General features: G+C 38.9%; 1 protein-coding gene across 1 annotated transcript in view; it reads left to right on the top strand.

Annotated features, from left to right (window-relative positions):
- adarb2 (adenosine deaminase RNA specific B2 (inactive)) overlaps nt 1-25,131 on the top strand; it is a 139,023-nt gene that overhangs the window by 67,450 nt on the left and 46,442 nt on the right. Inside the window, exons 2-3 of the mRNA XM_043225790.1 lie at nt 20,186-20,272; nt 20,859-21,784. Of these exons, the coding sequence (XP_043081725.1) occupies nt 20,186-20,272; nt 20,859-21,784 (1,013 nt within the window). The remainder of the gene's footprint in view (nt 1-20,185; nt 20,273-20,858; nt 21,785-25,131) is intronic.

Genomic DNA, 25,131 nt, shown 5'->3' with positions numbered 1-25,131 from the left:
CCTCAATTTAGATATTTAACCAAAAAGCCATTGACTTCTGGGAGTTCAAAAATGCTCCCTAATTTCTGGGTTTTGGCCTTTAAAATTACACCATCCCTGCGGTACATAGCAAGCTGCCTGATTTAAACACATTTAGCTTTCAATAGACATTCGCTAGTAATTTTATGAAACCATATGTAAAGGTAAATATTCAAAGGTACAGTGTTATGGCAAGCACATCATAACTCAACATAAGATGAATAAAATCTTTTACTCATGTTTTTCTACTTGTTAGACCATTTGCTCAGAACATGCTATAACATTAAACTTTGTTGAAATCAATGTGTTCGTTAATAAACTGTTCCCTCATATACTTCAACTGAGTAACAAAGTTTTTTTTGGAATTCTGTCAGGATGCTGCCTTAGAAGGCTGCTGTCCATGTAGACAGTAACAGCGAATCAGCTATCTATGTTTTGGACCAGAGCTTCTATTTAAACTTGTTTTCTACTTTTCTGTGTGTATTGTTAACCAAGATTTCCTCTAGGCTGACAACTAGCAGTCCAGCATGTGGAAATTCACCTGTAAAATGCCCGTGGATGTCTACCATCACCAGACATACTATATATGCTGCTCGTTACTGGAGATTGGCGTTAAATTACCAAGGCGGCAAGTCAGCGGTGGACCGCCAGAGTCTCGAGGTTGCAAATCAACCCTTAGTTTCCTAAAGAATTGTTTCCAGTGTAAGCTTCAGGGAAAACTCAGGTGTTGTTTCAGTTTGCAGGATCCCACACGTACTCCTTGCCCTTTTCCTGTGCTACCAGTGTTTGTTCTTCACACTGCTTGCGTTCCATCTGATCCTACCATTAAAACGCTGACCTGAGTGGATGAATAATCACTTGGTGCCAATTATCTTTACACACTGGCAGTTAATATTCACTCCCCTGTCTGCGCTCCTGCATGTTGCTTCCGATAAAAGGCATGTTTGTTTAGCGTCTCTGTATATTCACATCTCCGTCGCCCTCCTCCTCTTACACACGGAGTGCTCGGCGCCCAGAAATGAGCTTCTTTCTACCTGAACGTCTCCTCTAACAAGCATATGCTTCGAGAACCGGCGACCGGGAGTAAGAGAAAAAGCTGTAACATGTTGTTAACAATTACTCAGCGAATTATCGTGAATCTCATTAGACTCAAGCTGCACCTTTTAACCTTGTTAGCCGTGCTAGAATGAACACTGGCCCCAGAATGCATGTTGGGTAATTAAAGGTGGATCAGGTCGCAGCTAGGCCGAGATCTCTGAGCTGCAGTCGCAATTGAAATACAGATCGCGCAATCGGGCTCGTAATAATGATACAGCGTCTTAAAACAGGCTAAAAATATGCTATTTTGGGATATTTTTGTCGGATGAGGAACCGCTTCACTGGAGCCGTTGAAACATGCCGTTGAAACAGGCTTATCTGTGCAAAGGTTAATGAGGAGCAGTGTGGTGTTGGTAAGTAAGACACAACAAAAGCTCTGTCGTTCATATCAGCGAGCGCACATGCCGTGGAAGAGCTGCAGGCATCGCCAGGCACACTGGGAAACACTGATATGATTCCTGTCTCTCCAAAAGCATCTTCAGTTTGCCTAATTACTTTTCTGCTACTCCAAGTATGCTGGTTTATGATGGAACCATTATTGTTGCGTGACCGTTCTTGATGATAGCCATGATACGGAATTCAGGCATTTTAAGTGCACGTGAAACGAGTTACGCAGTTTCCTAACCAGGCGCGACATGATTAGTTTACAGCAAAAGTGATTTGTTTGTTTACGCTGAAAACAGAAATGCTGTGCGATGAAACACAATTACAGCCAGCAGGAACTTATTTGATGTTAAATACAGTTATTTAAAGTTAGATTTTGCACTAATGAGATTTCTCTGTGGGCAAGTCGTGACACGTGTCGGACTTAATAACTGCATTCCAATTCAGGGGCTGCATCCTTCGAAGAAAACCGTTCTAAATCCATCTACATAATAAAAATCATAGACTAGAAAAAAAAATTGTTACATATTAGTTAACATATTGGTTAGGCTAATACTCTTAAATTTTGCTCTTTTGAAATCTAAAAGGTGTTCTTTGCCTTTCAGCTTTAAAGCTAATGCCAATATACACCTAAAGGTTGCTTTTGTGAAACGTAAATTTGTGTTTTCTGTGTGTGTTAGCTTTGTAGGCTAATGTTTGTATACTAAAAGCTGATCATATGTAATCAAACGGTATGTTACAAAATTGAACCATGTTTTAGCTACAAAGTAGTTGATAGCCACAAATTAACCATATTTTTACTGCACTAACCATAGTTTAACTATAGTATTTTAGTAAAGCTGTGGTTATACAAATGTAATCAATGCGCCAAAAATAATGGTTATTACAGTTTTGCTCATTTTCATAAGGAAGGTGCATTCAAATCCCTTTAATTGGTTCAATATTGGTGATGTACAAAAATAAAAAGTAAAAATACAGCAAATGTGCTCTGAACTCAATCATTACACGCAACTTAGCTGGTTTCTAATCATCCTCCACCACTTAAAAAACAGACATTATTGTTACATTTCATTCAATTTACAATTTTTGGCTTATAAAATGGTCTCTAGAATGAGAATGCCCCTCCCCCAATAACACCTGCCTCTATTTAGCATTAGCAACTAATATAAATAGCCTATTGAAATGGCTGGTATAATACGTCCTGTCCCAATGCATCAAAACAATGCTACTATAATAAAAGAGACATTTGAGTTATTCCTTCACATAATGTCTAGCTGTCGCAGGGACCATGAGATGGGTGTTTATATGTTGTTGCTTTTCTAAGTATAAGAGAATGTTGTGCTGTGCATTCATATAGGAAGGAAATCATTATTTTCGTCTTGGACTGTGTTCTAGGTTATCCTTTTTAGGCGATCATGACTTGACAATAACAATCCGACTCAATTTAAACCATGAAACTAAAAGTGGATCCTGCATTATCTGCAGTGAAGGAAGTGGGCTGTGCCATGTCATACAGTCAGAAGAACTATATTGAGTTTGGGAAGGGTAAAATTAGAGTCATATGTGTCACAGGCTTGGACAGATTGCTGTAGCCCAAGCGTGTTGTTGGGTGTTTTTCATGCTTGGCAGTTGCCTGTGTTGCGGCGGCCAGCAGGCGAGAGCTGAACGCTAATTGAAGCGGAGGAAGTGGTGTGCTCAGGGGCCATGCCTCAGTCCCCAGCACCTCCATCGTGTCGCTCCCCTGGGGGGCGTGAAATTGTTTTGTGTGTCCCTGTCATTGCAGAGCTGGAAGCACCACAACTGCGCACACATACATACTCATTTACACAATTATAAGCACTGTGTCATATGCCTACCAGGCATTCACGGCTATCTGCCTTTGAGACTAGGCATAGCCCATTATGTGCACCGAGGGTGGGTAATATTGTCCTTTTTATCACCTTTAATTGAGCCGTGTGAAATAGGAGACTTCTGTATGTCGGCAAAAATCAAGGTTAGAGCAATTATTAACAATTAGCCCCTTTCGATCAACTGATTCTGCGGTTTTGCACTTAAAAGAGTAATAAGGCTGACTGAACCTTGTTGAAAACGTACCCGATTTGATTGCAAATGTTGTGAATGTTTATTTTAAATTGTATATTTATGCATATTTACGTGTATGCATTTTAAACGATATTTTTATGCACTTTTTTAATATTTTGTTTTTGAAAGAAATAAATAAAGAAATAAATGCTTTTTATACTTTTTTCAACAAGGACATATTACATTGATCGAAAGTGAAGCTGCTCGGTCTTCAGAACAGAAGTTTCTATTCATCAAAGAATCCCGGGTCCCGCTTTATATCAGGCAGCCTTAACTACTATGTACTAAGTACAATGTAAAAAATGTATGTGCAAAGGTGCAAAGATTTACATAGTAGTTAAAGCCAACTAACACGAAGTGGGATCGAATACTGTAATATTCCATAATAATGCTAAACCACAACTGTTTTCAACATGTATAGTAACACATTTTTCCTGATTAATAATTTAGCATATTAGAATGTTTTCTAAAGGATTATGTGTCACTGAAGAGTAGAGTAGCCATGTAGACATTATAAAATTGAAAACAGATACAATATTTCTTCCTTGGTAACAAACACGTCTTGGTAAGAAATCTTGCCAAACTCAAACTTTTGAGCGGTTGTTTAGAATATACTTGAAAGTTCATTAAACATATATAAGTACATACTGTGTATCTGAAAACAGAATTATTCATAGGGATGTTGCTTTTTGATCCTTCAGTGTCTGCACTTATTGACGTATAGGCTACAATTTTATTAGCATGTCTGGTGTGGTGCGGACTACGCATTTGGCCTGTGGAAGTGCCGGTCTACCCATTAAAATTTATTCCCGCAACCATGTGAGTTTCAGACTTCAAACTTTTCTTAACTTTGCATAAATTGCATGTGCATGCATCACGACTCATTCTGCATGTGTAAAATTTGTTTCCCTACATTCAGTCTGTCCTGCAGAAGCACACAAGCAGATTGTTGCGTTTTTGTTTCGAACATATTGAGGGCAGTGGAGCCTGGGGTAACACATTGTTGTGGGGTTTGAGAGGCGGGGGAAGTCAGCTGGGGTGTTTGGGTGCAGTGGAGGTTGGTGTGGTTGTTTGCTGGGCTTGCGTCTTTTTGGCCCAGGTCTGGCAGTGAGGGAGATGAATGGTCCCCTCCACCCGCCATACTAAGTAATACGGTGGATGATAAATCGCTGCTTTCATTGACACCAAAATTGGAATCATTGGGTCCAGGAACCAAAAAACTAGGAATGGCCCTTTTGCTGGCACATAGTCATCTGTTAAAATGCCATACCTGAGGCCACACAGGGTAGTCCCTCCTCAGCCTCTCACTTAGATTAATGATGGGAAATGAGTCGGGGAATAGGGACCTTCTTAAGACACGGCCTCCCCGTGTTTATCAGGAGCCCTGGCCTCTTGCTTTACACTAAAAGCTTTGCTGGGGGAAAAAAGAACCTTGGATGTTTATCTTTTTGCGGTATCAAAGGAAAAATTGGTACAATCTGCGGTGTAAGCTTCTACAGTGTCAAATAAGAAACGTGTAAAACAAATCCCTGTCTGCACGAATGACTTGTTCAGCTTAATGAGTTTTACTAATTACATCAAGACACCAAAATGTAACCTTTTTAAGTCAGCAACACTTAACCTTCAACTACTGCAGCGTGGATTATATATTTATCTTTAAATAGCTCATCCCCAATTCTCTGTTACATCCTGTTTATCGTATATAGCCATGCTGGGAAAAGCCTTTCCTGGTCTTAGCTGGTTTAACCTAGTCTTCAACCAAAGTCAAGCTATGTTCAGATAGCTCGGACTGTAGATAAAACCCCTCTAAAACCACCCAATAGAACAGTCTGTTTTTTTTCTAGCTGATTTATAGGGTTTTTGTACATTTTATCATATGCCAGATGAATAGCATCTTGGTTTTTACCTACACAATGTTAAAAAATAGGTCTTGTCTGGTAACTTGTTTGTGCTTCATACATCACTTAAAACTACACGTACTTAAAAACCTATTCATTTTTCTTATAGCAGATATAAAAAAATATTTAAAGCAAACCAGCCCAAATGGATCAGACTGGTGTCTTGGCTAGTTTTAGAGGATTTAGAGGGACACTTTTTGTGCACCTCCACAATCTTTGTACATCTCTACAATCCCAACTAGCTGAACACATTAAAGACAAGCTCAAACCAGAAAAGACCTGCTTAAACCGGAAACAAAGAAACAGCTTAGGCTGGATTAAACCTTCAACAGGCCCAAGCCATACCTGACAACCCAAATATAACACTTGGGGAGGGCTATTTTGACATGGACCATTAAACAACCATCTGACAACTAACCGGCAACCGCCTTCGATGTACTAGAAACCACATAGAAGTGCATAAATATACTCTACACATCTTATAACAAACTATTGCAATTCTCTGCTAACCGTAACGCTCTGCCATTTGTGTTGGCCGATTTGATATAAATCTAGTTTTAATTCCTGTTTTAAATAAGCATATGAAAAACACAAGGTCATTGTTAGCACGATGTTAATACGCTTCCTAAAATTCCGGCTCCAAGAAAACACAATGAAAGCAAATTGGTGTGCGCCAGCATCACTGTGAAATTGAGTGACTGCATGTGAAACACTTGTCAATGATTATGGACCCAATGTTAGAGAATGATGATTATTACTCATTTGCCAATGTTTTATGCAGAGACTGCTAATTTGCATATTTTACCCAGGTGTGACAATCAGTGGAATGGGATTATCTCAGCAAACATGGAAATTCATGTAATTCAATTTCTCCTAACAAAACATTCCCTTTGGAAATCTAACTTTTGCCATCACAAAAATGCACTGTTAGTGAGTCTCTGTTACATTCATACTCTGTTATCATTTAAATTTTCGTTTTTTGCCAAACCAAACATGTTCGTTTTTTTTAATACTATCACTGAGCAAACCTAAAATTAATTCATCCGTTATTTTCTGTTCAAAGATGTTTTTATTATTGGTGCTGTTCAAAACCATAGCCAGCTCCCTAGGTCGTGCAGTAGCCGTCCGCTATCAACATAACAGAACTGAATTCAAACTGAAATGAAACCCGATCTATTCTACGTAGAAAAAATGTTAACGCTCCATCACAGGAACATTACTTCTACAGTTTGACATTATACCTTATAATAATCCTCTAGTCTTTTGTGTAAATGGGTGGTTGTTAAAGCCGTGGTTGTTGGTAGCACGCTTGCAGAAGCAATATAAACACTCGCTTTACTGATCATACTCTCGCGAGGAGGTCGAGAGTTGCGGACCACCATAAATCCGAATGCTTCAGGGTTAAAGAGACCGCTGACTACTTTTATAGAGGTCGAACAGAGAGAAACGGAGAGAAAGCGTCATCTGTGTTAGAAAAATGAATTTGCTAAGGAGCAACACTGCCCATGGGACGTGTGCCTTTAGTGCAGCTTTTAATTGGATATGAATATCTTGACTGTTGAAAGCCATTGTCAGCTTGCACTCAAAATGCCACTGATATCTTGTATGTGCATCATGAGATGAGGCCACTTTTTTTTCCCCATTTTACTTTGATGACATGACATATTTTACAAGTAAACCTACTAATGTGTGGCTAGGCTTTATTTTTATCTATCTGGGATTAATTGGATTATAAAAAGTGGGTGGTATTGTTTGATTGGAGGGAAGGGATTTGTGACATGATCTTAAAAGGAAAATGTTTTCAGAAGTTTGATTAAAAAAATTGCAAAGGTAAACAGATATGTATTAATACTGTAAATAGGTCTTTTAATCTAGTTGATAATATTGGCTGCCCATTTCTAATGAGATATATGAGAAACAAAGTTGGAAGTTGGTCGGATTGTAAAAGGAACTGTTTATTTTCTTTGAATGAATCGTGGACGATGAGATTGGGAATGTGTATTAAGAAGGGTCAATTTCACGTTGATTTAAGTCTGGCCGCATTTATGCAGATCCTGTATACGGGGTGCAATGAGAATTAATATTAGATGATTTGGGCTCGGGGACGAAAAAAGACACCAACGAAAAATAGAGCGTGCATCTTGTCTGTTTTGGTATCCTTAAGCTAACAAAATGCAAAACATCAAATGGCACCAAAAAGCATTAAAAACAGAAACCATTCAAAGAACCCTGTTTATTTCATCAGGCGCCAATTTCTCTATAATTTGTTGATTGTGAGTGGCCTTAAGATTCATCTGCTTTGAAAGCAATTACGGCAACTTGTCCAGAAGCATCAGGAGTATTCGCATGCGCTCCTTTTTTCCAGCTCTGACGGAATGGCAACAACAGCGACGTCTTCTTCTTTTTTTATGACCCTGAGCTTAAAATACCAGCTTGTTGCGACAAACCGAACTAAGTGTGCCCTCGAGAGTCGGTTTCTGATCCGCGTCTCCGGGCATGACGCTGGAACCGAGAGCTCTTCACGTGGTTTTGGAGGCTTTGCTCTTCTTAATGTAGCCGAATGATTTGTAGGGTTCTGAAAATAGCGGTTTCTCTCGCTTTCAAAGGAAGAAGAAGATGAGAGCAAACATAAGTCAGGTGTTCCACAATCAAAGTAAAAGAACTGTAGCAAATGAGACCCTTTCCACTTCTTCAGGCTCCGCTAATGGCGCTGCTCTGCTCTATGACTGTTGATGACTTCTGAAAACACATTTAGACATCATAAGGGCTTTGATGTAACACGTCAGTACGATAATTTGCCAATATTGTCATTGAAGGACTATCCGGCAGCATTTTAGCTTGTTTTAAATTCCACTACAACACATTTGGTGACTCAGTGATGCTAATTTTGGATACATAATGCGAATAAGACCGCAGAGAAGTACATTATGGAGCATTAGACGATTTTTTTATTTCATCAGAAGTCGACCTGATAGCCACCCAGGGAAAAAAAAAAGAAGTGACAGTGTGAGTCATGAGACAGAAATATGGCGAGCCTTTTTAGAAGAAACTGCTGTGTTTTGCATCAGTACTCCTGAAGAACTGGTCGCAGAAGAAAGAACAGCAAAAGCCTTTTAACATCTCTACATATAGAAGTGCTGCAGTTATATTATTCAGAATAGTCTGGCTAAATTTGTCTTGGTTTTTCTTTGTCTTGATTTTTGCTTGAGTGGTACCGGAGTGTGTTTGATTAGTTAGGTTTGACTCTGTATTAAAGTAAGCAACTGAGATGGCGCTCGTCTGGAGCCAGGGCAATTTAAAGCATGTGTTCGTACATTTTGAGAGTGTGTGTGTGTGTGTGTGTGTGTGTGGGGCGCTTCTAGGAACAAGTTTTATTATGGTGGTGTTTTGTTCATCATTTTTGTACAGATCTTTTCAGTGAAGAAAGAAGCAAATTTTAATAAAGTAATAGATTGTTACTGATGCAATGATAAAGAAATCTCAACTGATATAATAAGCCACTATTTATTTGTAACTGCATGACAGATAAATGACAAGGTTTTAAAAACGATATGCTTTTTCAGTCTAAATGTGTTTTAAAATGAAATGCTAAATAAAAAAAGAATAATCAATCATTTGAAATGCTAAGTGAATTAGTCATCACATTTATAATTACGGATGAAAAAAGCTTTTTCAGATGTGCTTAAGATTACAACACTGTTGAATTATTAGCAATTGTAAATATATATTACAAAAGTTTAAATGAGCAGGAAAATTCTCATAATAACTGGCAACTGTGCCGCAATTATATAACTTGCATTTCTACTTTTGTATAATATAAGTATCACGTCATTACAGTAAAGAGTATGAAAATGGATATTAATTTTAAGAGAATTTTAACAGAATCATTTAAATATTAGCATTCTTAAACGTACATTTTAGTTGATCTTTAGGTTACAGCAAAGTTGATATTATAAATGTAAAAAAAATAATATGAAAGTTGACTATTAAATAGCTTTATTCATAATTTAATTTATACTTTATAATTATTATTTCATTTTCCTGGTAACAAAAAAATGTAAAAATAAATAATAATAATGCAAGAATAACATATTTTAATGTTGTATTATTAATAATAATAATAATAATAATAATAGCAGCAACAACAATTTTGGATCTCTTCTTTTGCCATGAACCAAAAAAAAAAAAAAAGGGAATAAAAACAAATTGGTTGAGTGAATAATTCAATTCATACATAAAACAACACATTAGTCTAACAGAGCACACAATCTATACTTCTGGAGGAGAAAACTGACTGTAGGGCTCCCCTTATTGCAACACTAAGAATTCAACACGTACTTGTTCAAGTATTACAAAGCTAGACTGGACTGTGTTCACACACTTTCATAGAGCATGTTTCAGACAGATTCACAGGTGGGATGCAGACTAGACTTTATTTCCCACACCTGATGTCCCATTTACAGAAGCATTCAGGTGATTAGTGAATACAACCACTGCACTTTCAGCATTTACTATTATTACATCTTTCAGCCTCACTACACAAACAGATGCCATTTATTCATCCTTGTATAATGCCACAGATTTAAGCAAGTGCATGCCGATGCGTTCAGTATTGTTGCAACTATTCGTTTACACGCTGTCTGATATTATTTTACATGTTGTTCGAAGTCCATCTCTCTCTTTCTTCGTGAAACAAAATAGAATCCGTTTAGACTAATATGTATGCCGTTCTTTCCAGTAAAATTAAAACATTCAGTGACCAGGGGCTGTCAAAAGACAAAAAGCAGCATAAGAGTATCACAAACATGAGTCAAGATTTACATATTTTGTCTTCTGAGGTCATATGACATGCATATGTTGCAGATTTGACATCAGTGATAACACGTTTGAATATGCAGAAGTAAAGAATAAGACTAACGCGTGAGACATATTCCATTCATCACAAAGTCATTTGTATATTTTCTGTGTCTTCTTATCAATGATTCTAGCCTTTGATCGATATATATATTTTTTTTGTAAAAAGGAAGAAGATTTATTTCAGTGAATGCCATAGCAATTTCAGATCTGCAATAACTTCCCATTTACCTGGTCTTTTCCTTTCCGCATGTAGATTTTCTTCAATTACTTGTACAAGCACATTGAAAAGGTCATTTTCCAAACCTCTCTTGATATGTCATGTTTTTTTTTTTTTTTTCTTTGTACATCATGAAAAGTTGAACTACATATTTAGCAGTATATAGGGTCTTCCTTAGCTAACGCTGGTGCATTGTAAAAAAATAAAATAAAATAAAAATTTAAATAAAAAATAAATGATGATGATAATAAAAATTAAATAAAACAAGGGGAAAAAATACCATTTTTTACATTTAACAGAGAAAGAGGAAAAAAAAGAAAGATTAGTTTAATGGGATTTTTGTGTTATATAATTCAAAGTAAGAATTGTAAACAAGTAAACAAGTAAAATTTTGTGTGTGTATATTAGGGGTGTAACGATTCGCATATCACGCATCGTACGGTTCACGGTCATTTTCCAAATCATCAAAGTGATCATCCTTATTCCCTTGTTAGTGAGGACTTTAGAGTGAGCAGAGCACGAGGGAGCAACAGAATTTTGACACTATATTTCTGTGTGCATCAGCAAATTCATTAAGTGATGGCATTTTTAAAAAAATATTTGATACATCTTAGTTTTTATATATTAACGTATTTTAAAAACATTTTAAATCTATGTTCATTTGCAACAGTTACGCTAACATGAATAATACAATATATATAAAATATTAAATAATTGAAGTGTTTGTTAATGAAGTGTTGCTCTTGATTCAAGACATCGTGAGTCTCCCAGTGTCTCTCTGGTCTTTATCGGTGTCTCGGCGCAGGAAGTCACATCCACCCGCATATATGGGCCGCCCCGTAATTTGAAAGTCTCAATGTATCAACATCAAACACTTCTTTTAATTGACTCAGAAACGCACTTAGTGCACTGCATGCGATTGGAAATGGGATATTATGAACTGTCAGTTTGCATTTATCGCAATTTTGCTCTGGGATTTGGAAAAGCAATGGAAAACAGGAGCCGGGCTGGAGAGAGGAAGTAAAGGGCTGAGCGAGCGACCGTTTAAAGACTTTATCTGTGCCCTAAACACACACACACACACACACACACACACACACACACACACTCACAGTCAATGTTTCTATCATCCGATACACAGCAGTATTGCAGTTTGCGTTCTTTATACATTCTGTGTCTTTTAATGGTTAAAATCGGGTTTTAAAGAGGTCAGGCGTCTTCTCGGAGCATATTAATAGTAGCCATTATGAAATTAATCTGATCAGAGCATGAACTGGCTTATTTTTAAATTGTCTCTAATATCGCAGAAGCCTTCTCTCTTGTTGTCTAGCTAAACTGGGCTATTGCACTCTGGGAATGATGTGCAGGAGGCTCCTTTATGAAGTACGTCTCGTTTTTGTTTTCTCTGTTTTTCTCCCTTTCATTTTCTCCGCTCAGAGGGCCGTCACTGAGCAGGTCTCTGGCGACCGGCTTCTGAAACTTATGACTAGCCATGTCTACAGACATCACGGCGCAACCAAAGCATGGCAGAATGACAGATCGTGCCTTCAATATGTACTGACAAACAAATTAGTGAGAAGATGCTTTGCGCTGCATAACAGATGCGGTGGGTGCCGTGGTACGGAACAGCCGAAAGAGAAAAAAAAAAGAAAGAACCGCACCCCATCTGGACCAGCGTGGGCCCAGCGGCCTGCTCATTCCAGCCCCAACAAAAGAGACGGGATACGGTGGAATTACTGATCACGCGATAATGACAGACACGGATGTATGAGCGAGTTTCGTCAGCTTTGGCCGCTTCAGTCCTAATAATAATACACGTTTCGCACTCTCGCCAGTCCGTTATAAATGTCCAATGGTGCATATGCAAATATCACAAGAGAATTCGTTTTTCCGAATCGACAAATGTCATTTCCATCACATCACATATGCTGTATTGGATTTGACTGACAAAAGACGTAAATCATAAACACGTAAATCCCAAATATCTGTGATGTGCAACGAAATGTTTCATATTTCGTTAAAATCGCATACTTTAATGATAGAAATATTTGTACACATTAATGGAGGGTTGGATGGATGGACCATTTTTACACAGTGTGGCATATTTGAAGAGGTCTGTGGCATTGTAAGTGAAAATACAGAGGGATGCTTGCAGACGGAAACTGAAATAGATGCAGATGGTTATTGCAACATAAATAGAAAACAAGAGCAGAATGCATGTGAAGAGAACGAGGGCAGAGGGACTCATAAATGAAAACACTGACTGACAGAGACGCTGGGAATAGTGCTGCCAACACCAGAAGGAAATAAACGACTCTTGACTTGATTTTTATCAAGAAAAAGGGACATTTCTGTCTTTACACCACTTGTGCCAGATGGGGAGGTTTTTAAAATTTTAATTTAAAACTCTGTGATGTATGGATTTAATGCTGAACGTAAATATGTTTTTTTTAAGTATGTGATGATCCTGTCTTCATGTGGGACGGTTGGCAAGCCTAACTGGAAAGTGTTAGATGTGAGATGGTGAGGAGGCTGTTTAGAGGAAGCCGTTGCATAGAGAGATGTGTTAGACACGAAAGAAAAAGGCGAGAAGAGGGTTTGCGTGCGAGAACGTATCATTGCTGCATGGCGGGTGGGGGCCTGTGAATGACAGAGAGAAATAGTAAACAAGGAAGAGACGCAGTTGATCTGAGGCTAAGCGTGTCGAGCAGACAGTATAAAAGACGGAGATCTGATAATTCGGTGTGATGTATGGAGCCGAGTCTCTGAGGTGAAGGGATTGAGTGTGAGAACTCGACTCAGATTAAAAACAAACATTGTCAGACGGTGTAACTGTTCATCTGCTCGACGCCTCCGCGGGTCCACAGCTGACTCACCCACACGGCTGCTGTTAGCTGAGGTGGTTATTACTTCGACTGCAGCACTACGTTTGTTGTTACCGTGTCTGCAAGGTGGACTGAAATCCACTTTCTATACTTTTTACAATCTTTAACCAATCAAAAATGTTGAAAACGAGCATTCATGCAGCGTGTAAGTGAACGAAATTTTCGAAGTTTTGTCGACTCTGAATCACTGAAACGAGTGGGTTTTTTTAAAACCCATCCAATGACGCTTCGTGTTAAAGTCAAAATGGTAAGTAGCGTATTTCCCGCCCACTTGTTGGATTTTCACATTGGTTTGAATGACAATACTAATTTATCGTTTGCCACTAGGTGGCGGTAAAAATGGCGGTTTCCATGGTAGCGCTGAACACAAAGGAGCACCGCGCTCACAAACGCTGCTTCTTCTTTGCAGATTAGCGCCACGCAAAAAATGAATCATTGAGCAAATCCTTTGGGAGGTAGTTGGAGAAATTAAGGTAAAAATAAATCAAATGTTAACCCTTTCATGATTCTGTAGTTTACAGTGGTCTTCAAGAAAGCTCACCCAAAAAATTTTATCATCCCACAATTTAATCACCCTCAAGTCATTTTACAGTGGCTGTGTATGCTGTATATATGAGAACTGATGCCTCTCTTTGGAGTGAGTTGTGAACAGAAGTGAGTCATTTTTTTTGACTGTGAAAGAGTGGCCCAGACCAGTGTTGCCACTTTGTGGACAAAAACCTTTTGCGCGATTAATTTTAAAGCTGCATGTACGAGTTCTCACTGTAAGTATGACCTAGCATACGTTTATCAACTGATGAATACTTTGAGCTTAACAAACATACTAGAGGAAGGAAATTTGGAACAACTGCCTAAATTTAGTCTGAATTCTACATAATAATTGCTTTTACTGTATCAGTGTTTAATATGAATTTTTTTGTACTTTTTGTTGACTTTATATTTATACCATTCTGGGCTTGTCCTCCTTGAGCTTCATAGAAGTTGTAGCTCTTGGGTAACTTCGATTTCCGCTGAACTTTTCAGTCAGAGTTGGCTTGGGGGCATTTCATGTGCGCGAATGTGTCTATGTCTAGCGATAGAAGTTATAGAAGGATACCAATTTCATTCTCCCTAGCACTCTCTGAATGAATCCTAGACACCTTCTGATGAAGCTGCCCGCGGCGTGGAGACGCGATCAGTCTCATCTTGCCCTGACTGGCCATGCCGTCATCATCCAGGGTGTCTCTTTTGGCCATCCAGACCTGTATCATAAAACAGGGTTCGCTTTAACCTTCTCCACACTGACGTCACCTGGATGCGTCATTGGAATAGCTCAGTCACACTTCACAGGAGCTTTTTTTAACGGCTTCATCAAACTTTAATTCTCGTTCAAACGGTTAGTCTTTTGCAGTGTTTCTGTTACACCAAAAGGCTTTTACAATAAATCTAGCAAAAAGCCTTTTCTTGGTAGAGTGGTATACTGCGCCTGTGATGCCGTCACGGACGTGAGTGTTTGAGGTGAGATTATGAACTAACTAACATTTTGACAGACGAGAGAAGAATTTAAAAGAGTGTTTTAAGAGGTACATCAAAACATGCATGGATAATGGAAGAGATCAGATGTCAACCTTAACGTTTAACAACGATCTCTGTCTAGTCTGCATGTCAAAAAAAAAATAAATCATATGTGTGTGTGTGTGTGTGTGTGTGTGTGTATAGTACAATGATTTCAGTCGTTATAATACAGTGCCACAATTAGACGGTAAAGAAACTTTTCAAAACTGTGAAGGAAGAACCTTTCAGTTTTTAGTACATTGTTACACGTACCCTTAGTTTATTAAAAACTTGTCTACTTTCTGGCAAGTTACAATTAAATTAGTCTTCCTGGGGTCTGCTCTTTTTAATTACTCGTAGTGAATGGCCTTTTCTGTTATGAATACTCACCAAACCTGCATTTATTTAATCCAAAACGCAGTAAATACAGTAATATTATTACAATACATTTTAATAAAACCCAGCATTTTTAGGCTGTATTTTGGTAACATTTTACAATAAGGTGCCATTTGATAGAATTAGTTGAATTAGTGAATTAACTAACATGCATGAACAGTGCATTTATTACGCTATTATTAAATCTTTTTTAATGTTGATGAAAATGAATTTGATCATTGTTAGTTTACAATGCATTAACTGATGTTAACAAACACAACAATTAGTAAATGCTGAAATTAACATTAACCAATTTAAATAAATGCTGTAGAAGTATTGTTTATTCTCAGTTCATGTTGATATATATATATATATATATATATATATATATATATATATATATATATATATATATATATATATATATATATTTATTTATTTATTTATTTATTTATTTATTTATTTTGGTTTTTACTGTCACTTTTAATCAGTTTAATCCATCTATGCTAACTGAAGATATTAATGTCTTTTTTAAATGTTTTACTGGCCCCAAACATTTGAACAGTTGCATGCTAAATCTGCCCCAAAACCACTTTTACGACCTCTGATCTCTTGCCCAAGCTGACCAATCACTGATCCCCACTCCCACCGGTTCCCTCCCTTTCTATTGTGACACATAATGTCAATAAGCACAAAAGCTGATCTCATAACGTTAATTTAATCTTGTGTAGAATGGCTTGTCTGTGCCCACAGCTGTTGTGGGCGGGCGATTAGGATTGGTGCCCGCGGACAGTGGCGCTAGCAGCAGCTAGCATGCTAAACCTCTGTCCCTGGCATGGAAAAGAGTAACACATGTAAAGCAGATGGCCAGTGCACTATGTCTTCTGTTGGCACTAATCAGGTGCTAAATATCACTCCGTCTGCTCACTCGGCCTGATCCTGAAACCCACAAAGCTCGTGCTTTTGTGTTGGCCTGTGCTGGTATGCTGTGAAGAAGCTCTGCATCCATTTTCTGGGAAAAACAGCCGTGAATGAGTCGTGAATGACTTAGGTCCTCAGCAAACTTTTAAGGGACCACTGTTACTAAAAACCATTACTACTATATTAAATGAACATTAGATTTAAACACATACATGAAATGAAGATGTACTTAATTTAATATATATATATATATATATATATATATATTAGTAATATTCCCAGTAATATCATCAGTAATATCAGCAATTCTTACCTTGAATTTTGAACAGAAAAGGGGGCTTTCGAGTCAAAAAGGTTGAGAACCGTTGCTTTAAAACTTTTTTTTATGCTGTATTTTTTCCTAATGCGGATGTCACTGGTTGTTAAATATAGCTAACTTTTTTGTACAAATTTGTCTTAAAACTTTTGCCAAGTCTAAAACACACACACACACACACACACACATAGATGGTTAGCACACACAAAAGGTGTCTCTGCCAAGCTCCAGCTGAGCGATTTGACAGAAATCCGATTCCTAGCGTGATGGCGAGACAATACGGCCTCCCTCATTTGCCACTTCACCAGTGTTTAATCGGTGGTCTCCTAGACAGAAAGAGTGATTGAAAGAAAGGAAGAGGAGAGAGATAAAGAGAGGGAGAGCGAGTCAATGATTTCCCCACTGCCTTTTTGAATAGAGTCTCTAGTGTCTCATCTGACCTGACGGTTATGAGGGCCATGGGAAGATGTGATTGGCTCATTACCTCTGCTCGCTCCTGATAGCCGAGGAGGGTGCGCCGAAGCCCCTCTCGTCTTCTGAATTTACACCGTTTCTCTCTTCTTCTGTCTTCTGACAACATGGCAGTCTGCCGGGACCCTGCTTCTGACCTGACATTTGCTGTTTTCTTTGGTTCAGAGGAGCATTGTCAAAAAAGTATCAAGACAATGCTAAGAAATTACCACATGTATTATTATATCAGCCGAGAAATGCTAGAAAGTGTTTGTTTGTTATATAGTATAGTATAGTATAGTATGTTAATTATATGTTAATATGTTAAGTTACGGAAGTTAGTCAAACCATCACAGCCATTTGTTTAATCTTCAGTGTCACATGAAAAAAGTATTAATAATAAATTAAGCACTTCATTTGAAAAAAAAAAGTAAACATCAAAAATGTTTTTAATATTGATAATGATATTCATAATTATAAATATTTCTGAAGAACAAATACGAAAGTGTTACAGTTTGTTCTACATTTTTCATCAAATAAATGGAGATTTTGTGAGACTTAGTTCAATAAACATCGGAAAAAAGAAAAGAAAATCCCAAATTTTGACCGGTACTGTACATATTAATATTTAACTTGGTATGAGCGGGTTGAATAACATACTTCGGTCTTGAAATTGGTAGAAAGAATGGATATATTTTCGACTCCTGAAATCTTGGTCTCATGACAGCCGTAGTTCAGAGAGAATAATGATCCGTCCTTCCTCGACATGGCAGCGGTAATGGATTGGTTTTAAGAGCTCCAGCTAGTTGCTCATATTGTTTGGCTTCACAGACAGACGAGGCAAAGTGCTTGAGGGTGACATGACAAAACATCCAGCGGTGACAACTGACTGAGCGTGATTCCAGTGATTGTGTCTGAGGTGATGTGTGTTGCCTGTCTTTTGTTTCTATTGTTGATCTCTTTCATTTTTTTTTTGACTATCAGAACCCTTCGGAAAAAGTGTATGTAGACTGTATATTTCATTTGTAAACTGAAATTAGAATTTAAACTGACAGCATGCAATTGACCCATACCTTTTAAAGTGGCGGTGTGTTTTGTCCGAATGCAGTACTTTACCGAGTACTCTGTACTCTCGTTCTCATTTGTGAGATGAACAGACTTCACATTTAATTTCCTGTAGGCCTCCTTTGATTCTTGGTGTCACGTCAGCCGCGTAACCTTCAATGGCTCTGTAGTGATGGCAAAGCTCTGTGCTTGTTAGATACCGCTGAACTTCGAGAGACCTCCACATCATCACTCTGAGTATGAGAGTCTGTCTCAGCACTTTTGTGATTGGTTGATGACAGTGATAGCACCTCCCATCACTTATTCATGCCCTGTTCTCCTCGGCCATCATTCAGGAAGTGACACACAGGAAGCGTACAATGCAGTTACCGTATCTTCCCTGCTATGTGCTGACATTCAGCACTTTGGTTGTGCTATATGTGACCTATAAATCCTCCACACTTCTGATGGGAGGGAGAGAGAATCTCTTGACCACTGCTTGGGAAAGCAAAATAATTGGATTCCTGCTCCTTATCACACTCAACACATTACGAGTTGTCAAAATTCCCTGCTGCCAGGGCTTGGTCACGTTTCAGTCAAGCAAGAGGGATTTCATATGGCTGGCTGATAGGTGAGACTTTTTAGATTGTGTTATTGCCAGTCACTGGGGGCAGTAGTGTCCGACACGTGCCTTGGACTCTCACGTGACGACGCTTGGTGGACGTTACCGTATTGACCTTTTTGGCTTAATGTATTGCGCGTTGTTGCACTCTTTATCTTTTAAGTGGCTTCACTTCATTCTACTTGCAGTAAGTGGGGGAATTTTTTGTTTCTCTGCTATGATGTGGAGGAGACAGCAAACCATTCCAGACCCTTGAAAACAGATCATCTTAAGTGAGTGAGTGAAACCCCCAGCCACAAAACGATAACAAAGTAGATTTTGAGGTTTTCTGGAAAACGTGACATACTGAGTCCTGCAGTCTAAGTATGGTTGGGGCCCCGAGGGTCCTCCGCAGATTATTGAAAAGAGTCGAAAGAGCTCATTACCAATTCAAGTGATAATCTAATGCCTATATTTGCCTTCTGGTTGATAAATTATTTAAAAGAATTTGTGTGCACTACCTTGTCAAAATACCAAATTCCCAAATTTGTATAATATTCTGGTAATAGATAGGTGTGGACCCCCCAGATGCCTAATATACACTCTCGTTAAGTCACTTCTGTTTTTCTAGAAATCCAAAAGCCTAAATATGGCAGGATCTACCCTCAGTCAGACTGACTCACCTCCATTTTTCTGGTACTTAGATAGGTGTGGGGACCCCAACATTTCTCTGTGCACCTACTGGGGTTAAAAAGAGCTCACTCCCATCATTTTCTAAAAAAAGTCTGATTGAAACCTTCAAAAAGAAGAAAGTCACATATACCTAGGATGTTTTGAAGGCGAGTTAAACAGGCTAATTTTCATTCTTGTGTGAACTAACCCTTCCTCGTACTGGGTTGAAATGCTAAACAGTTTAATCCGAATTTGCATTTCTTATTATCCTGTATGAAGTAGTCAGAAATGTCCTGGCCATGTAATGATTCCGAATAGGACATTTCATGTGGCCTCTGCACGTGCGTATCCATTTCACTTCTTTGTGTCCCTCTTCTATAAACACACAAAACCTCTGCTTCTTTTTTCTCTGCCCATTTAAAATTATTGATCATTAGGGGAGGCTGAGGATGGTGGGATGTAATTATGAGTCCAAGCAGGTTTGTCATTTCCCCACAGTCTAGGTTGAGCCCGGCAGAGATCCTAATAGGAACCTGCAGTGTTAACCACACACACACATTTGCATGGATATAGAGGGAAACGAGGCTGTGAACACAATTTGGTTTATCGGCAACTCAACCAGAAACTTTCATAACTCATAATCTATATAAGTATGCAAACACTGAGGCATTTCAACCCCATTGTACATACTACTGTGTTTTCATTTGATTAGCACAGAATATATTTCAGGCTGAAGAATTAGAACTAGAAATAAGAAATAAGCATGTATGTACACATCGTATTGTATGCATGCAATGTATTTACATCAAATTTCTTTTCCTTTTTACCTTTCAGAGAAAATGAACATGTTGTCTGCACTGATTGCCCCCTACAAGTACATGAGCCCAGCAGCCAATTGCACAGAAGACGAGGACACATTGAGTCAGTATGCATAATCAATAACGCAAACCTTTTCATTAAATTAAAACATCGAACATATACAATATAAAGTATGCTAGAGTTGGAGCCAGGCAGCAATACAAAAACAACATTTCGGTCCTTTCTCACAATTTAGGCCTGCAACCATGTGTTGAAGTTTTGTATTTTCACAGATGAATTTCATTTGGTTCCATCACAACACAGTTGGGGTGTGAAATAGAGGCTTTAATGTGTGATCAGGCTTTCACACACTGAAATCTCATAACCGTCTGCTCTCCTGCATTACAAAAGAGCGTCTCCTTTGCATTGTATATGGGGGAGATGATTTGTACCCACTTTAAGTATAGACTCCAAGCCAATTTTGCGGGAGATTACGGAGCGATTTGCCAGATAATGCCCCATTTTGGAGGATTTGTCTTCGGGTTTTTGCAACAGTTAAGTAGAAGAGGCTTTTTTCATATGGAACTGTTGCTTTTGGGATGATTATGGCAGCTTTTAATATCAACTTGTATATGACTTTTTATCAGGTCATGTGGGTTTATGAGCAGACCTTGATCGTATTAACATGTAATTTCTGCTTCCAACCTAGGCACCAGCAGTGCTGAAGTCAAGGAGAACCGCAATACAGGAAATTTGGAAGATTGCGCTATTGTTCCATCAGACTGCCAAACGCTCTTCCTGTCCGATGCGCCAAGGGATGGGACGCCTGGCCTCAAGCGAAAGCGACCTTTAGAGGAGGACAATAACGGACACTTACGCAAATTGCGTCTGTACTGCAAGAAACTGGCATGGTCTGATGCACCAAAGAACGCTCTGGTCCAGTTGAACGAGCTGAGACCGGGTCTACAGTACCGGATGGTCTCTCAAACAGGACCGGTGCACGCCCCTCTCTTTTCCATCGCCGTGGAAGTCAACGGACTCACGTTTGAGGGCACTGGCCCAACAAAGAAAAAGGCTAAAATGAAGGCAGCAGAGATGGCCCTGAAGTCTTTTATTCAGTTTCCCAATGCCTCGCAAGCTCATTTGGCCATGGGCGGCCTGAGCAACCCCGCGGCCGACTTCACCTCGGATCAGGCCGACTTCCCGGACACGCTGTTCAAAGGCTTCGAGCCTGATGGCTGCCGCTCTGCCGAGAGCGAGTTGCTATCTAGCGCCCTTCGTTTGCGCCACACGTTGGACTTGATGGTGGTGCAGGCCAGGCAAGGAGATCCCTGCCTTCCCCCACCTCCAGTTCCCACCACCCAGCCCAGCCCCGTTGTCCTGCTCAACGACCTGCGGCCCGGCCTAAGATACGCCTGCCTGTCGGAGCGTGTCCAGGGCAAACGGGCGCACCGCAGCTTCGTCATGGCCGTTCGAGTGGATGGCAGGATATTCGAGGGCTCAGGTCGCAGTAAGAAGCAGGCGAAGAGGCAGGCGGCTCTGTGTGCCCTGCAGGCACTCTTCAACTTCAGGCTGGCACCTGAGGCGAGAGTGGGACACCGGCCCAGTAGGATCAAATGCCCTCATTTGCCCCAGGTGAGTGTGCCAGTCCAGCCGCTGGCAGGCCACTCGTTCCATACGGCGGACCTTAATAACCAAAGCAGCAGGAATGCTGGGATACAGAACAGCCAGCCAAGACTTAATTAAGAGGGAGGAGATAATGTTTGGGGAGGCATGGGGCAGGACAGATGGATTATGGGGGAGAGGTTAGGCTATATCGCAGACCAAAAGGTGCAAGCGTTTTATGTTAGCACACGGGCTTTAACATTTACTTTGGGCAGGACAGGACGGCATATCTAGTGTAAACACACACATGCGTGTGTACTTAGGAAAGCAAAAGGGCCAGAGGTAAACAGAATCTATTCACAGATCTATTCAGACGGAAAAAGGATGTAAATGAGGCAAATTATCATTCGGAAACCTCTGACTCCAGAGAGAAAGCCGATGCGCCAGCAAATGAGTTTTCTTTTTTTTTTTTTTTTTTTTTTTTCGTGTGTTTATAGAGCTAAATTGCAAAAGTATTGTTATTTTGCACAATCTCTAGTTTCCTCATGTATGACATGGCAGTGTCTATAAACATTAATTCAATCTGTTGCCCAAAGGAGATTGAAAAAAGCACAGAGCAAATCGACAAACAATCCTCAGACCCATTCTTCTGTTATTTAGTCAAATATGTAAATAGCAATCAGACTAGGGAAATAATGTTTTTTTTTTCTTAGAAAACTAAAATGTATTTTTGATCTCTTGTGTGTTCCTATGGAGTCGAAATGTAATCACCATCAAGTGATGTCAATCAATAGTAAATTTTAATTGAATTACGTGATATTGTAATTAAGTACATTGTTTTAATCGCGAGGTTTTTTTTTTCTTGCCATACATATACCGTCTATAGTTTGACTAATTATACTACTTACTGGAAGAATTGTTTATTATTCCTATAAATTAATTAATTAATGAACATTTGTCTTATTACTACTGCTGCCATTTTCTAAAAGCAATAAGCCAGTCATAACCTCGCGAGGATTTTACAATGATTAATGGAGTTTCCTTAGTTTTTAAGAATCGCTCACGGATGCACGTGGCTAATCAGTTTATTGTGTGGTGTTTGTGATTTTTTTTAATTTTTTTCTCTCTTCAAGTATGTGTATTTGCGTGTATGTCAGCATCAGCTCTCCTGTGTGTGTGTTTCTTGTACTGTATTAGTATTCAGCCCCTTCCTGCACAGAGCCGACAGGGAGAATGCTGTCTTTCCTCTCCTACTACAGCAGCCAAACAACCTGCACATGTTTGCCGGAGAGAAACTTCTTCTTTCTCCTGCTCGCCACGCTCTTTAAAAGGATTTATAAGAGGATTTGCCTCACTAGTTTAGTTCCAGAAATGCACTTCCTTGTGGAAATTCTTGAAAGTCAGACTACGGCGTTGGCTGTTGAGTCTCTTAGAAACGATGACAGAAACATGCACATGTAATTAGCAATGTTCCTCCGTTTCCATCACAAAATCATCCAGCATCATCTGGCCGTTGGAACGAGCGTTTGTGCATGTGTGTTTGAGCTTGTATGACGATTTCTCAGTAGTCTGGAGATCTGAGGGTTGGATGGCGCTCAAACCACTGCCTGTAGGGTGTCTTCCTGTGCCGCAGGGCCCTGCTGATAGCAACCGCTGCCAGCTCTGCCGCTGTCACACTGCTCTCAAGACCTGAGGTTTTTCTTTTTCTTTCTGAAGCAACTTCCTTTAACAACATTCACTGCAGCAACTAGTACCAGCAGCTTTTCTACAGTGAGATATCATTTCTGCCTCAAACCCAGTCTTCTGAAAATTTTGTCCACATTTTTAACATTTTTAACACTTAATTTGCAGGATATTTTTTATTTCTTTTAAGAAATTTTAAACAAATATTATTTTTTTATTGTATATTCTAATAATAGCATTTACAATTATGAATGTGTGTGTGTGTGTGTGTGTGTGTGTGTGTGTGTATATATATATATATATATATATATATATATATATGTGTATATATATATATATATATATATATATATATATATATATATATATATATATATATATATATATATATATACACACATATTCATAATTGTAAATGCTATTATTAGAATTAAACAGTAAATCTAACAATAGCATATCACCTCAAAATCAAAATGAAGAGAAAAAAATAATTATTATTTCAATTACTGCATTACAGTCATTAGAATATAATTAGTATTGCAATGACTGAATGAATGAATATCCCTATAATATAATTTATAAAATATATACACAGATACATCAGAACTATTATGAGTTATTGACGATTCATATTTTGATTTGAGGATTCCCCAACAACAGGCTGGCATGCATGCAATGTCACAAAATGTTCTTATTGTTTTATAATATGCATGTATTTTTTGACCTTATTTGCTCAATGACTCCCAAAGGATTGTCTCAGCAATTCATTTCTCCAAAACACTCCTTTGCGTGACGCTAATCTGCAGCGATTGATCAATTTCATTTTATTTCATAAAAAATCAGCGTTTGTAAGAACAGTGCTGTTTTGTTTAAAGTGGTTACCAGGGAGACCTTTTTTTTTTTCTTCAAAGAATGAATTTGCATTTTCAAGCCTCCGGTAAACATCTGACCCTGATGCAGACACATAACATTTGAGAATTTGGTGAAAATTTAGAATCAAATTTGAGATTCTGAGGCTGTATTGAAACAAACAAGCTATAAAAAAAAAGAAAGTGATCATCATAAGGGTCACCTTTGGAGTGGAATAGAAGGACAGGGAGACTCCGGTGGGTGGAAGGCATTTCTGGCACAGATGGAATATTCCGTAGGAAGAGCCGGCCATAGCAGTGTGATGCCCCAGGCAAATATGAACAATAACTTGCAGGCTACCCTTCTCCACCACCTCTTAAATGAAAAATTGAACCGTCATCCAGGCTACATGCCTTGTTGCCCACATCCCTATGCCTCTTCACATCTCTAAATAATGACACACTCGCACACATGCACACACTCCCTGCAGGGATTTACCTGCATGCACTGTGAAAGTCAATATAACATTGAAGCTGTAATATGAGATCCAGGTATGAAGCAAGACTTATTAAGTCACCCCAAAAATATCCATCAATCATGGGATCATAGTCCCCCAAGTGCTCTCCCGACTTCGTTCCCAGCTAAAAGGACGCGTAGGAAATTTGCAAAACTCTGCGTACCTTCTCACCCGAATGCTTTAACTGCATGCTTAACGTTTTCATCCCGATTCCTCTGGTTTCAGAAGTATAAATGCAGGGCAAACTGAATTGGCATCTGGAGTCTGCCCACGTTATAAGGTAGAATGATTGCAGCGCATGGTTAGGTTGATTGGCCACTTAATCTAT

The sequence above is a fragment of the Puntigrus tetrazona genome, chromosome 24 (assembly GCF_018831695.1).
Source record: "Puntigrus tetrazona isolate hp1 chromosome 24, ASM1883169v1, whole genome shotgun sequence".
NCBI lineage: Eukaryota > Metazoa > Chordata > Actinopteri > Cypriniformes > Cyprinidae > Puntigrus > Puntigrus tetrazona.
This window is presented reverse-complemented; position numbering and strand designations above follow the sequence as displayed.